At 42.7% G+C, this 16,654-nt stretch overlaps 1 protein-coding gene across 1 annotated transcript in view; it reads right to left on the bottom strand.

Moving 5' to 3' along the window:
- The window catches only part of FAR2 (fatty acyl-CoA reductase 2), a gene marked incomplete at both ends in the record, with an annotated part of 81,572 nt that overhangs the window by 30,704 nt on the left and 34,214 nt on the right, over positions 1–16,654 (bottom strand). The window contains 2 exons of the mRNA XM_082009394.1: positions 108–287; positions 2,969–3,144. Of these exons, the coding sequence (XP_081865520.1) occupies positions 108–287; positions 2,969–3,144 (356 nt within the window). The remainder of the gene's footprint in view (positions 1–107; positions 288–2,968; positions 3,145–16,654) is intronic.

The following is a 16,654-nucleotide window of genomic DNA, read 5'->3' as shown; positions in this document are numbered from 1 at the left end:
CAACTGTGAACAGAAATCCCGCATTATAGGTTATATGAACAACTCAGAGTTCTTCTGCAGAATGAAGCAAAACCAACGTCAGAAGAGGCAATGCAGTTCCTACTTACTCTACTAAATCAAAGAGCTTCTTGGGTTCAGCTGGGGGTGGGTAGATGACTTCGTCTATGCATTTCCGGACACAGTTTGCATAGGCGGTGGAGATGTGGATGAAGGCCTCGAGGTTCTGCATCTGCCGGGCCAGCTCTAGGAGCCGCTGCGTGCCCATTGCATTCAGTTGCAGGGCATGTCTAAAAAGGGCAGGGGAAAGAAAAAAAATGCATTTCACTGGCAAGAATATATTGAACCTGAGCATTATCCGAACACCAAATAATGAAAAGGGAAGTAAGGGAAGAGAAGGGGTCACAGCAGAGCTGAAAGCTTCAATGAAATGCAAGGGGTAAACCAGCTTTCAGAGCAATGCTATTGGATCCAGTGTTACAGCCACAGAATGCGTCTCAAATATTTTACTCAAATCAAAGGATCAGAGGTAACATTTCACTAAAATCTTTAAATCTGACATATTTGCCACCCCCTCCTGGAAATATTTCCAATAAGCATGAACACTGAGGCATTATGGTTCCTGTGGTCCCCATTCAACTTTGTCCTTAAGGGACCACTGCTAAACCAGATGAACACATGGTTCCCGTAAGCAGCAAAGTGTCCTTGGGCCCAGAAAAACAGATTCATACTGAAAGAAGACACAATTAGCGAGAACAGCTTAAATTCTGAAGGAATGGAGAAGAGGACTGATAAGCGTAAGGGAAAAAGAGTCCTGATTAGCAAGGATGACCTTGAAGCACCCAGCATAGCTAGTTGTCCTAGAGACTACCTGCAATGGATCTCAATGAACAGATGTTCAACTCTTTTGCATGCTTTGTACTGGAAGAAAGACACTTTCCTGTACAGAAGGGATAAGGCTGAGGAATATGCAATCTGTTCAGCCCAGGAGTAGAAGCTTTCAACAACACGTACAAACTTATGAATAATGCTGTCAAGTACAGTGTACCCTAAAGAAATTAATTCTATCAACATTGAAGAGAAATTGTAAATAGTCCAGGTGAATGAAAACAGAAGCTAAGAGTATGATTAATGTTTGGAACACTATATCTAAAGCCAGAGACACTGAATTTTTTTAGCACATTGCTATTAAAGAATAGTGTTTTCTATAGATTTCTATTTCCTCCTGCCCTTCTAGCAGGATGAATACTTTAGCTACCCTTCATATGAAAGTTACTCTCACGTGTACATTTCTATTTGATTGTATCCCTTCTGAGATGGGGTGAACAGAATCGCACTCAGAATACAGACCCAGCACGGATTTCTGGTGAGACGTTCAGAGTTCCTTTAGCCTTCTAGGGGAATATCATCTAACCGTGGTGATTTGTAACTCTTTAGTTTTTCTATTTGTATTAAAGCTGCATCTACTAATATTTCAATATAGCACAGTTTCTCAGATTTCTGCCCTCAAGAGTTCCATCTGGAGAATTCCCTAGATGTACTGCATGTTGGTGCCAATAATTAATTTAGTTTCCCTGTTGCTGCTTTTCTATTATCTTGATAGCACTGCTTTTGCACCTCCCTTATCTTTCAGCTCTACCTATTCTGTGGTAGGCTTTGGACTTCTGCCGTGTTTAAAAAATAGTCTTTTTTGGGGGGGTCGTTAGCAAGTTCCTGCTCAAAATTCCTATTTGAGCAGCAATATTGTGCTTTAACATTTAACTTGCTAGAAATTTTACCTGTATGATATATTTTATTATTCATGCAGGAATAATTTGATTTTAACAACTTCTTGTATTTTGCCATTTAATCATACCAGACTTTCCCTGTTCTGTTAAGAGAGGTTTTGACAGATCACATGCAATCAGCCTTTAAATAGTTTCTACACTGCCTGCAGGCAGATGACCATTTTAACTTTTTCTTTTAACTTCTCTTTAGCTATCCTCCCTATTAAAAATGTAGTTTCCCTTTGATGTTACATGTCACTGTAGTGTATTTTTATAGCATGTTCATTCGTGTATCGATTTAAGAACACTTATGGCTATTAATGCAGTGCAGTGCTTTGCTACTTTGAGCCAGGTTCTACATATGGCTCAAGATTAAATCAAGAGCTGCTTCCTTTCTGGTGTGTTCTCTAATCAGTTATTGCAGAAAGCAATTATTTGTGGTGGACACAGTGGATATCTATTTAGCCTACGTATGAGCAAATGAAGACTGATATTAATAATTGTGTTTTCTACTCTCACAGCTTTAGTGTTTTTCAAAATACTGTAAAGAACTGGCAATCCAGATCATCCACCTCAGTTTGATGACCTTTATGATTTGCACAGCAGCACTTATCCATCTCATCTTCGTTTAGTGGCTTATTTCTGCTGTTCTTTCTTAATGGAAAGGATGCCTGGACAGGGAGCTCCTTCAGAAATCGAGCATTTATTTTAAACAGTTAATTATACTGAGTGTTGGGTATTTTAAAGCTTGTGATAGGTTATTTTCTTAAACAACATCACATTTCCCTCTTCAGTTACTCAGTGACAAAGAAAGTCCGTTAATACTAGCTTTAGAGACAACGTAGTTTCACTTCAAGCTGTTTCCAGCTAGTTCTGCCAAAACATCTCCCTCTTGACCCAAAACACCCTTTATGCCTAACCCAATTTTAGGTCATAATTAACTCCCTTACTCTATTACAACCCAAGCTTGCAGTAGTTCCTTCTGTTCACATGGAAATCTGCCAAGATATTTCACTTTTGACATGCATACACACATGGCGTTTTCAGAGCATTTACATTACACATTCAGTGCAGAACCACGTGTAGCATGAAAACGCAAATGGAGAATTATAACCGCAGCTATACAAGAGATGCGCTGAGCGGCACCTTTTGGGCTTGTTGTGCATTCTGAGTCACGCTTAGCAAATACAGAAAGCAGGACATACTTCAGTGGTTCATCAAAGCGAACTGTTGCTGCACAGTGGAAGACAATATTGACCCGGGTCAGAAGCTCCTCCTCATCTTCAGCACTGATAGCCAGCTTGGGCTGAGTGAGTTCAGCATTAATAGGCTTAATCTTCTCGTGGAAATTAGGGCAATCTTCTCGGACCCTGTCAAAGACCTTGAAGTACAAACAGAGAGAGATCAGGTATAGAATTAGGCTACTGAGATCACTTTGATTAGTAGCCAGTCTGATTACATCAATCAATGATATTGGCACAAAAGAGAGTGCCTGGTTCTTTCAGAGGAATGACACAGGTGAAATGATAAAATAGTTATTTCACTTGTTCCCCGCCATGGGAAAACATCACAGGGGAAACAGAACAAAAATCTAGGAGGTAATGCATTGCCCTGAAGAGATGAATGAATCTTCTCTGCAGCACTCTTCCTGGGACAGCCACCGAAATTCCTGTATCGCCACATCTCCTGTGACCACTTGCTATTTGACCTCTAGGGCTGCCTGTGGGACTACAATAGAAGCTAAAGAGGACGAGGGCAGAGTAGGGACTGGGAAAGCCTGTGAAGCATTAGAGTCAAGCAACTTTCTTCATGGTTCTAACAAAGGACTTGAGGAGAGGAGGGCAGCAGGGCACATTCTGGCTCCTCCTCTTCCTTTGCTGCTCCTTGCTGACTGTCACTCTTTGTTCATGTCAGATGAGTCCTGTGGGGAGCTGCCTTTGGGATGGAAAGATGGGGAACCTCAGCTAAGGCTGCTGACTGCCACCAGCAATTTTGCATGACTCTATAAGTGTGCAGCTAGTTGGCCTCTCAACCTGTCTTCCAGCCCTTTTTTTCTACGACTATGATCCATAGCTCTTTCCAATACATGTTTTCTGCCCAGTCTTCTGCAGAATGACAAGACTGTGCATCTGTCCACTAAAAAGATCCGTACATTTCTGTATACTGTTCTGCCTGATGACTTGTCCAAAACCAGCATCTGGCACCCTGCTCTGCCCAAGATCTGAGACAGCAGGTATTCTGAACACCAAGACAACTGTGCACAAACCTCCTGAAATGAGAAGGAGATCAATACTGTCATCACTTGAAAAGTGCCTCTGTGGAAACAGCAGTTTCCCCAGTTCCCATTTTTACTCTGTGAGTAGCTCAGAGTCACTGACTACAGTATAACAGGTCTGGGTGCAGTTCTGCTTGTGCCATGAAAGCAGATGGCTACTGCAGGTTCTCCTTGAAGACCTTTTATTTGGTAAATGTCATAGGCAAATAAGATGAAGCCTGAATTTCAAAACACTATGTGAGTTTGCTGGAATAGGATTTGAAAAAATGATCTTACATTTTAGAAGCATCTGTTCTAAGCATTTTGTATTGCCGGCCAGCATTATTGTATTTGAGCAACTTCAACTGAAATAATAGCAACAGTTAAGTCCAAAAAGCTCCTCCCTTTTGGGGGCAGAGTAACAACAAGAAGGGTAGTAGAAAGAATAAATAGAATAGAGAGGCTGTGTGATCTGAAGAGGTATAATCTAGATTTCAAAGGATAACCACACTTCAAAGGTAGATAGCCTACTGACAGGAACGCCTAAGTACTGGGACAGATTGCTGGTGGATGACGTGGGCCACTGCCTTTGGATGCATATAAGAACTGTCTAGATAAGCATTGCCAGGAAAGGCAGGGAATAGCTGAACCTGCCTTGGGCAGGAGGATGGGCCAGTTGGCTTCTCAGTAGCTCTGTGGTTTTGGGGTGTTCCCTCTACTCTGTAGCTTATTCACCAGTAACACCGAGTTTGTACTACCATGGTCTCTTGTTTTCCTAGAGATTGCTTTTGCCCAGTGCTTATGTAGAGTGGAAATTGTGTGACTTAAATCAAACATACTAAAAGAAAAATACATATGAAAGATTAAATTGATACTAATAGCAATAGTTCCATTTGACTAAGGGATTACCATCTTTCTGCTTATCTGACAACCAAATCTAGATAAACCTCGATGTTCTTAGGGGTAAAGAAGATACAAGAAAATCATCAGCCTTCCCCACCATGCAGCCCCTTGTGTACTTGTCTTCATGTGTTTAACACACAGCTGCACATCCTTCATAAACCTGAAACTTGAGCAAGTTAACAGAAGTTAGGACATGATAACGACATTTTAGTTCCCTCAGGTGCACCCAACTGCATGCATATTTCAGCAATGTAGTCTAGGCCAGATAATAGATTTCTGGACTGAGAAAGCTAATCATAGACAAAGATGTTGGTGCGAGCCAGCTGGACTGTAGGAACTCAGTTCCCAATGACTTATGTTCAGAACCAGGTACTAGCAGCATTAATGTCTGTAAAAAGCTTGTCTTCTAACGAGAGAGTGCTAGACTGGCTGTCCAAATATGCATCATCTCATGAGAGGTCGCACATGAGCAAACCCTGATGAGACACAAAATGGAAAGGTTTCTCAGACAACCCATGTAAGACCAAAGCTATCTTGTAAGAGTTTTAGGAACAATTCTGCATTTGTTTGTTCTATTGCAAAGGGAGTGTAAAACTCCACCCAATGAAAGTTATTTTCTACTTGTTTTACTTGGGCATAAATAATGCAAAGGCAGAGAAAGAATGAATCAACCCTTTCTCCATTTCAGTCTTGGCATATAAAAAGAAGAGTAGTATTTCTGCGGTGCCAGCCTTGCTCAAATTTGGACAGTCATAGTCTGCCTACATGCCATCTTCTCCTGACGTTCCCACTGCAGATAATATCCTCTTCAGTTTTTCTGCCTACTGCTAGGTATTGCCTACTACCACATGCCACTCAACAGCTGCAGTTTTTCACCCTCTCCAACGTTTCACTGCATACCTCTGAAGGATGAAGGTATTTTCTAAATGCCAGCTCATAAATCAGCATACTGCTTTGGAAACCTTCTGGATCACAAGAACATTCAGTTCATCGTCACCATTAAATCCGATAACAGGAGCAGCTGTTTAATCAAAGTCTGCTGCCTCTTCTATGGCATCTGAAGATTTCAGACTTGTCAGTGCTTTACAAGAAAGTGCAAGAAGATTTAAAGAAAAACAAATGCAGCTTATTCTATACTGTTTCTATAGCTCAAGGAGTGCTTAACATAAAGATGATGCTTAGTCTGGAGGTAAACAATAATTGAATCTCTAAATTCTGATTAACTCACCCAGAGCATATATAATAAATCCCCAATAACTGCATGAGGCCTAAGGATTTTTCTATCTCTTCTCTTTAGAAGCCCTCAGCCAATACAAAATATATTTAATAGATGGAAGTGGGCTAGCGTGCTGTACTGTTGGAACCATATGGAAACACTGGCCAAGTCAGCAATACTCCAGAAGTGATATATTAATTACCACAGAATTATAGTGAAGAGAAAGGAAAGATGTTTGATTCAAAGTTGATCAACTGTGTCCGATATTAATTAAACTGAGGGAAATCAGTAATAACGTATCCTGCTCTCAGTGTCTTTTTGAGCATCCTAATGCATTCCAGGGGCAACACTGCTGCCTTCACCAAAACAGAATAAATGAACCTAACAGCTGCTATTCTCATTTTAATCCTCAGAATAGGATTCAAGTTCTGCATAGGCTGCTCTGTCCCTCAACAGAGGTAAGAATTACACTCTGAAATTTGCTGATTTTTTCCTTATGTTATAATCAGGTGATTCCCACTTAAAATAATAATCTAACCTCTGTGATTTAAATTTACATTGTCAAGTGATTATTATGAAAACAGGACTACTAGAATTTCTCCCAACATTATATTTGAGCGTGTTTGATGGGCACCTCTTTCCCCATTCTTGCCCACTTAAGCTTTGACCTCCCTTCCCAAAGGACATCCGTAACTCTCTGTGTTCTCTGCTCTTGCCTTAAAGCATGTAGTAGTTCAGAGAGATTTCTGCCCATCAATCTTTCAATCAGAAATTTTTCCATACCACAAAGACACAAAAACCTCAAAGAAATGGCAAATTGCACATCTCTGGAACAACGCAGCTGAAAAATAAAGGAACCACTGAACAATGTAAAATGCCAAAGGCTTCGCTTCTTCCTCAGGAGACATTTTCAGTGAAGCAAATACAAAATAATGAAAAGTAGAGAGCCTAAGCCATAGTCTGCTTTAAAAAGGAACCTGCATGAGTTTGGTAAAACCTGTGTCTTATAACTGCCTTTCAAAGAGGCCTGGGTAGTCCTTCTTTTTTTGGACATATCAGTCCTCACCCCCCCAAAAAAACAACTTACTGTAACAGGCACCATGCAGGATGGCACTTCACTGAGAAATGTAGGTAGGAGAGAAAGCAGTTCTCCTGTTTGCTTGGTGAGGTTATCTAGCACTATTTCCTGTGCTCTTCCCTGATGTGAAGGGTTCATCTTCCAAAGTGCTGAATAAACATGTCCCAGCAACGCAAGCTGTTGGTGAAGGTGGGCTACTCCTCTTCATCACATCATCAGCGGAGTCTGTAACTCGCTATGGCTCCTTTCTGCAACAAGTTGCCTCTTCAGCAATAGTGCTCACGGCTCTCCCTCTACCAGCGCAGGGCCAAACGCTTTCGTGACTGACCCAGAAAGCATCAGTTTTTTAAGTGTGACCTAGAAAGGTAACCTCTTTTCCTCCTGTGATACAAAACCAACGATCAATCGAGGCATCCAAACGACACTATTTTAACCAGATGTTGCCAGCTTTTTTTTTTTTTTTTTGTGTAAGACCAATACAAAATGGTCTTCTCTGGTGCGCAGTGGGGCCAGGTGTGGGTAACAGGCCCTGGGATATTAGGCTTCTCTAGGAGTATTAGCAAAAGATGGTAACTTACATTATAGTATGCACATTTCCAGGCATTACTGTATGAGAACATTTAAAATGGAGAAGAATCAGAGAATTTCCACAAAATACATCTCATATATGAGGAACTACTGAGAAGATAAAGGTTGAGAGAGTTTAATTTAAAAAAAAAAAAAAAGGCAAAAAGCTTCCATCCTTTCAGATAAAGAAATGGGAAGGAAATATAATTTATTTTAAGCAAGACACAGGCAGGCCAAGGGGTTAAACATCGTGGCAACAATTCCTTTAAAAAATAAGGTGTTCATTGGGTGTGTGGAATAATTTTTAAAAGTCCCTCTTCTGAACAGAGTGTTGGTGTATAAATGCTAGGGAACAGCCTGTATATAGATACACAAAGTAACACCCTGGCACATATATCCATCCCTCTGTGATTTCAATGCCAATATCGTAGATGGATCTGAGTGACCACCACAGATCTAAACTACTGAAGGTACCAAAGTAATGAAAACAGCTCTTTAAGAAAAAACTGATCTCCACAGTTTTATTCTTATGAAAGAGCTTGTGTTAGCCACTGACGAAATCCTCCAGTACGGTCTTGGAAGGAAGGTACATAGCTACTTTTAGAACTGTCAATGTAGCTAATCTGAGAAATAATTGGGCAGCTTCTTGACATAAAGTAATTAGCCTGCAATTAATTTTTAGCCTGGTACATTTCCACCAATAAGCATCAGGATTGCTCAGTTAAGAAAACGCAGCTCAGGCAGCATTAATGGGCATAGACCCTTTTTCTCCCTTGTGCGCTCTCTTGCCTCATGTCCTCTTCAGAAAGTTGCTTTTAAGCATGGTTCTTCTCAAGGCAAATAAAGCATAATTCATCTAATCAGTTAGAAAGCATGCAGCAGAGCGTTCCTCGTTATAGGAAAACAAATGGCTTATGCTTCAGTCTAGAGCTATTACTTTCCCCTGAGTAGAGCTAATGTAGTGGAAATACAGTACCCCTGACCAACATCTAGTAAACAAAACAAAACATGATTATTTAAAGATAAAGACTACAGAAGTAGTCTTCTACAAAGAGATGACAGACAGCAAATTTCACTATAGGTCAGCTAAGGCTAATATGTATAGCCAGCTACTTGGGATGTGGTTTCAAAAGGCCAGTTTCCTTGAAAATTGGCTGCTGACAAAGCCCGATGCTTTCTAGCAAGAATACTCAGATTATGCGTCAGTTAATCTGGAACAGTAAAAGGAGCTCTTTCAGAGCCAGGCGTTGTAGACAGGAGCATTAGAAACTTGACAGACATGGAAAAGCTTTCTGTGGTCTGTAGTACCATCATATAGGTGGGTGGACAAGTCACAGACACAATATGGAGCTTTTTTACGTTCATCACAGATGTTTCTTGTGCCCCTGTGTGGTACTTGAATATCACTATCAGCATTTGATGGTATGCTTGACATTTAAAACGGGAAGAGAGTGCAGGGAAGAGGGATGGTAACACTTGGAGCTTTTCCTTACAAGGAACCATTTAACATAGCTTCCCATGCATTTTCCAGAACTATTTTCCTTCTCATCCCTCCTCCATAGCTATGCCCCATTGTGGGTATAGGTGCAAGGGGAGTCAGTTGCCAAAGGACGGCAGGAGCACTTGGCTCTAACCAGAGTCCCGTCCATCTCCCCTTCCTCAGTTCCTGCCATGCAGAATTCCCTACCGATTACTTAGGTAATCACTCTATGTACTTGGTAATGTTAATAAGTATAGAGTTATCCAGACACAGGATCCGAATCTGTTTTTCCATATCCACTGCCTTAATTGCAGATTTGATGTTTAACTGCCAGATTTGCTTGGGCACCAGGGAACTTCGTGAGTGTTTGCTGAATCCCCAAAGGTTAACCAGCCAGGACTAAAGGCTGTGCCAAACATGGATGCCTACTTCTTGGAGACATTTAAATAAATGAGCATGAAAAACTTTAAAGACATTTAAAGAAATGAACAAAAATTAGTTTCCCATTTGAAAGTATCTAAAAAAAAATCAAGTTGATTTTTAGGAGTCTGTGGAGATTGGTGTACGTAGCAGCTAGACAGTGTGATCTCTAATGCATTCGCACTTATAGGTGCATTAAAACACATTATATATCACAGGTGCAGACCTCCGAGGTTCCTCCCCTCCGAAAATAAAAGTTTCATGTGTATAGACATGCAGATGGTATGGAGTGGGGAAGTGGGATGTAGGCAGCAGCTAGTAAGTGTAAGGTAAGACTCCCTTTCACATGGAGCCTTAGTAGGGAAAGAAGGCCAGACAGAGCTGCCCACAACTACACATCTGGCTGACCAGGTATGCCTGGCTCATTAGATCACACAAAAGGAAAGAAGACACAGTGCCGCCCTGCAATTAAGTGAGATGCAGTCCTGGCTGCAGAAGAGTCGTTCTCAGCTGCGAAGCTTCACAGGACTGAATGACATGAAAAAGAGGTGGCCATCACAGACTTAATACAGCATGATGGCATCCTCCGCCAGCTGCAAAACAGCTGACTCGGCACAACACAATCAGTGTCAGCTCTGCATAGCAGTCCTTGTTTATACAAATGATCATATCCTCTGATGGCTGGAACTGGTTGAGCTCCACAGAAGTCTTGAGGTCTGCCTGGTGGTGTCTTCATATGTTAGACCATGCAGCAACTCAGTGTCACTTTTTAGTGAAAACGGAGCTCTGCCGAAAAGTCACTGAGGGATGCCCATGACTAGAGACATTCAGGCGACCTTATCTCAGCCAGACCCTGAGGGCACTTCCTCTCCTGCTACAGTGCTGTTTCCAGAGAGGATAACCAGGCACACTGCCTGTCACACAGATCCTCAGCTAGCACATAACCTGTACATTACACAGTGCTGGTATGCAATCCAAAATTTTGTTTCAATGACAACTCTGTGGATGCATCTGGGCCCTACAACCCCTGTAAGTACATCTGGGAAAGTCTTGAGGTACTCCGCTCTGAACTTGGCCATGCCAAAGAGCTCTTCCAAAGGAATGACTGCAGCAGTTGTGGCAACCTAGGGTGGATGTCCTGCACTTCCATACTCACTTATTTAAGATCCCAGACCTCTTCCTGAGGCATAAAGGAGAGAATGCCGTCATGAAGAGGATCACAGGTAATGTGGGCACCAAAGTTCACCTTGATGAAAAGTGTAAGGGAGGTAAAAATCCTTTGATGTCACACACAACAGAAGTTGAACAAATCAGGACAAATGCATCAAATATTAAAAGCTACTCAAATTAAAAAAAAAAAACAAACATTGTAGTGAGATGGCACTTAAGCATAGAGAGCTGAACATCTAGGAAATGAGTACCGTAGAGGAGCAAGTCACTCTTCTAGCACAAACCACACTAGAAGATTCTGTGATGTGAGGAGCAGGCAGTCAGCAAATGGTAAGAGCCTTGTGCTGAACCTCTACCACCCAAGGGAGCCAGTGAATTCTGTGGACATATCTATACCTGGAAATTAAAGTGTGGCAGGTTATGCCTTGAGCACTGGAACTCAATCATCTCTATTGTTCCACTGTTAGAAGGATCTTAGCACAATTTTGGCCTGAACCAACTACCAGAAAGATGAACAAGTTCCTGGTCACAAATGCAGAGTTAGCCTGGGACAGGGGCATTTCCCAACAGATATCCCACATGTGGCCATGACGTTTTGGGTGAAAGGAAAGTTTAATGGCATGAATGCTAGCCATTTCATGCCAGCTAGTCTCGGTGCCTGAAATTCTTCTCAAAAACATTCAATTAATGGTACCTCAGCCTGTCAAATATGTTTCCTTTCCCTTGCCGTCACTCAACTATAATCACATTCTCATAGTAAGGCTCCATGCAGCACACACAGTAAGTAAACAAACTGGAAAATTACTGGGAGATGATCAGAAGATGATGCAATTTATGAGACTAATAGGAAGAGCAGGGACATTGTAAGAAGTGAAGGCACTTGTGAAAAGAGACCAAGTCCAGTGAAGAAAAAAACAGTTGAGATTCTAAGAAAACATCTAAGAAAGGATGACTTAACCATTATAAACCGATTTTCTGTAGTGTCACTATTCCAAGCAAGCAAGGAAGTAAGGGAGTTACAAGTAATCCTTGATTTCCATCCAAGCAGCCTTCGGCTTAGGGAATTTAAAACTTCTTTAAGAAGATAGAACCATCTGTCCAAATAGTGTCCGGCTACTTACAAAACAGTGTGTCTCTGCAAGTACCACTCTTACCGGAGACCAGCTGTAATTAATGTCTCTAGTTATGGCCAGTTCTCAGAAGAAACCATGGAAACCCTTCAGAAATGGTTGCAGAAGCTCACATGCAAACCCGACAGCTCTGACTTTCTTTCCGAATCCAACCTCTTCAAATGTTATACAAAATATGGACCGCTTTCTGTATTTGAGACCTCTTTTCACAGTGCTTAGATGAGGTCGGTTGACTCTTGCTGGATGCCAGGTGCACACCAAAGCTGCTCTATCACTCCCCTCCTCAGCTGGACAGAGGAGAGAAAATAAAACGAAGGGCTCATGGGTCGAGGTAAGGGCAGGGAGAGATCAGTAACCAATTACTGTCACGGGCAAAACAGTCTCGACTTGGGGAAATTAATTTAATTTATTGCCAATCAAATCAGAGCAGGGTAATGAGAAATAAAGCCAAATCTTAAAACGCCTTCTCCCCACCCCTCCCTTCTTCCCGGGATCAACTTCACTCCCGATTTTCTCCACCTCCTCCCCACAAGTGGCGCAGGGAGACGGGGAATGGAGGTTGCGGTCAGTTCATCACACATTGTCTCTGCTCCTCCTCCCTCCTCTGGGGGAGGACTCCTCACACTCTGCCCCTGCTCCAGCGTGGGGTCCCTCCCATGGGAGACAGTCCTCCATGAACTTCTCCAGCGTGAGTCCTTCCCACGGGCTGCAGTTCTTCATGAACTGCTCCAGCCTGGGTCCCTCCATGGGGTGCTGTCCTTCAGGGACAGACGGCTCCAGCCTGGGTCCCCCATGGGGTCACAAGTCCTGCCAGCAACCCTGCTCCAGCCTGGGCTCCTCTCTCCACGGGACCACAGGTCCTGCCAGGAGCTTGCTCCAGCTTGGGATTCCCACGGGGTCACAGCCTCCTTTGGACATCGACCTGCTCTGGTGTGGGGTCCTCCCTGGGCTGCAGGTGGAGATCTGCTCCAGCGTGGAGCTCCATGGCTGCATGGGCACAGCCGGCCTCACCATGGTCTTCACCACAGGCTGCCGGGGAATGTCTGCTGTGGTGCCTGGAGCCCCTCCTGCCCCTCCTTCTGCCCTGACCTGGGTGTCTGCAGGGCTGTTTCTTTCTTGTATTCTCACTCTTCTCTCCAGATGCAATTGCACAGGGTTTTTTTCACCCTTCTTAAATGTTACTGCAGAGGTGCTACCACCACTGCTGATGAACTCGGCCTTTTCCACCTTTGGGTGCACCTTAGAGCCAGCCGGCGTTGGCTCTATTGGACACAGAGGAAGCTTCTAGCAACTTCCCACAGAAGCCACCCCTGTAGCCCTCCCACATTCTTAAAATTCACCTCTTCCTGGCATGGGTATAAGTAAAATAAGCAGTCCCACTGAACTGTATCAAAATATACTGATGTCAGTAAAAGACAAATTTGGCCCATGAAGTCCACACCAGCCTTTTGGCATGTGTACTCCCTTTCGTACATCCTCCTTGTGAAGGATGATCAGTGGAGATCTGATTGGAAAGGGAAAAAAAGTACAAAATCTGTTCTTCACAAAAGGATTTTCCACTACTTTGGGTCTCATAAAGCAGGAGGTGTAGTCTTGTTTCAGAATAAGCATACCTGTTGTTGGGAGGGCCATTTAACATCAGCTTGTGATAGTATCACCTCTCCCAAGAGGAGATGTCGCTTACTTCCCGGCACGAAGATCAGAGCGTTGCCACAGATGGCTCAGTTACGGCATGTGAAAATGGTCTCGCTACCCTGCCACTGCAGTTGTACCTGACTCAAATGCTCTGACACGGCCAACGGTAAGAGACAAGCCAGCTGATCTTTCACATGCTCTGCAAGACTTTTTCTCTTTAAGGTTTTAAAAGAGAAGAGTGAGTTTTGTTTGTGGTCAGGTAGCAGTTTCTCTCTGGTTTTTTTTAGAGAAATCCAGATATTTTGGTATGGAAGGAAACACACACACATTGTAAAGAGGAGCAGGAAAGCTATACCAAGTGTCCTTAAGCCAGGCTCAGATTTTATCTTGCTCTGGCATCCCTCAGAGATTTGTTAGAGGGTAATCAATCATTACAAAGCTGACTTACCATCTCTGGCACTCCTATTAATTGTTCCAGCTAAAGCCATACTATTAAAACTTTCTGATCAGAGGATCTGTGACTCAAGACACCTTTTGCACTGACATGAAGTCTTCATCTCACTCACAAAATACCCCAAATACTGTACATCTATTAATAGAAAAGTTAGTTTTCTCTGCAAGTGTATTTTTCAGCTCATACTCCTTCCAATGGAGACCGAAGAGGAGAACTCATATATGCTGAAATGGCATTCATGTTTTCTGTATGCTCTGCCCTTGGCTTCTGGATCTAGATTTCACCGGTTAGTTTTATGCTACTCAGTTCATACAAGGCAGGAAAATGAGCACTTGGATTAATTGTACTTCAAGTGTAACAAATCACTTGCCCATGTGTCACCAGAATGAGCAACATTTTCAACTAGGTTGAACAAGAAAAGGTTGTTTGGGTACAAAATTCTCCCCACCTGTCTCAGTAGAGATTACTGTTAATGAGCCTGTGTCCTTGGGCCTAGTCCTACGAGGTTATAAATTACTTGAATGCTTTAATCTACCAGTGAAAAACTCTGGCTGAAGGAGTGGAGAAGAAACAAGCAGAACATACCACAACCAACTACGTGAACTGCAATACAGCTCTCATTCCACATAGTGGTTTCACAAATAAAGAAATACACAATGTTCTGGAAAGGGCTACTTCCATGAGGCTATACAACCTAACTATATATTTAACTGACGGAAGTACAACGCATCCCTACATTAAGTCTCCACCTGTTCTTCCGTACTGGGCAGCCCATCAATCTTCCAGATTCCCTGGGTGAAAAAAAAAAACCCAATGCTTAAAGATCTGCCCCAAATTACATGGCCCATAAAGTTAGCACCTTTAGGGCATACAACTTTCTGTAGATACTCCTACAGAGTGGTAAGGTGCAAGCAGGAGGTCCTGATGGAGCACCAGGCCTCATAACTAGCTAAGGCCTCTACTGGGAATGAGGAAAGTGATGAAAAGAGTTCAAGGACAACAAGGCCGCATGAGCAGAAAACCAGGTTGTGAGAAATGTGTTACTCTGGTGCTGTGGTAGGCAGACTATGCACAAGATAAGAAACTGCTTGTGCTTAATTGGATCTAGGTAGAAGAGTTAAGGCCAAAATAAAATGATTTGTCTTAGTATATATGGTAAATAGTGTGATACCAGTATGAACTGGATACTGGTAGGGGAGTTTTGGGGTGCAAAGTCTTGCAAAGTCACCCGTGCCCAGGTAATAAGTAATACCATACAAAGTCAAGATTGCCCAAGTAACAGCACTGAAAAAAACACCAAACTTTGGTATGGATGCAGCAGAAATGGGGTAAACCAGGAAAAAAGAAACTGGGGACAGACTGTTTATTTGAGAGGAGTTTGGATGGATAAAGAGAGGTGCAAGGGTGCTGAAAAGATGCATCTAGAAATAGAAAACTGGGAGATAAGATATAAAATCAGGTACAGAATAAAGGAGGACAGGGTTTTTTGTCAGTAGTAGTATGGACACCTACAGATGGTGATGAAGCTGACCTTTGAGTCCAAGCCCACAAGGATGCCAGAGTGACCCCCATTGGACAACGCGCTGGAGCCTCCATCACGTCTTTGTCTGAAAGACTTGGTGTGCGAGAGTGGAAAAAGGAGGGATAGACTTGCATCCTAATTCTAAGTAGTGGGAAGGGAAATGGAATTGTAATTCAGTAGTAGTTGGGTGTGATTCACAAGACTTAAGAATGGTAGTTAATAGCTTTATAGTTGTGTGTGCTTTTAGAGTAATTATCACTTAATTGTTTTATGAGTCTCTTAGTAGCATATTGCTTAATTTAAAAACATCATAGTCTCTTAATTCAGTTACGCCTCAAGCCTGCAACCTGAAGGGGAGAGTCGGACTCATAAAGCAACGTACTGCTACCACCCTTAGCTCACCAGCCTCACCAACCTGCTCTACCCATTAATCAACAGGGGCAGCCTTCAGCCACCTCCAGATGGATGCTCAGACTCCCATCCAGCCAGTCTCTGTCTCCATCCTCCCACCAAATGGCACCTGTAATTCATGGGCTACAAAGCACTTAGAATGAGAAAATACTGATCTTTGTGTTCTCTGTTTCTGTGCTCAGCTCACGACACTTTTATTTCTCACATTTGCATAGGAAAATGGCAAGCCCACTGGTATATTACAATCTTAAAGAGTTTCTGGAATTCCTGCACGATATCATCCCTGTGAACCCGAGGGAACCACGACAGCACGAACAGATCTTCCCCACTGAACTCCTAACTGTGATGGAGGGACTCTCATACTGCCTTGGTCCCCTGCCTTCCCCTCTGCTTTCCTTTTGCAGTACCTTTTTCTGGTAGTGCAATATCACTTACTTTCCACCTCTTTGGAACCCCAAGCGCCACATGCAATTTGTGATCCCCTGAGCACATACATGGGGTGCCCAAGCAGGAAAATGGAAGTACTGTGTGCTATAGCTGTGAAAAATGATCTCTGAGGTGGCACATGCCCTAATGGTGAACTTGTGTCTTGGATTCTCCAGTAGTATGCAGGCTAATGGCCAAGTATCTTATGTATGGATTCCTCTAACT

Source organism: Phaethon aethereus (assembly GCF_964289735.1).
Source record: "Phaethon aethereus genome assembly, chromosome: 1".
NCBI lineage: Eukaryota > Metazoa > Chordata > Aves > Phaethontiformes > Phaethontidae > Phaethon > Phaethon aethereus.
This window is presented reverse-complemented; position numbering and strand designations above follow the sequence as displayed.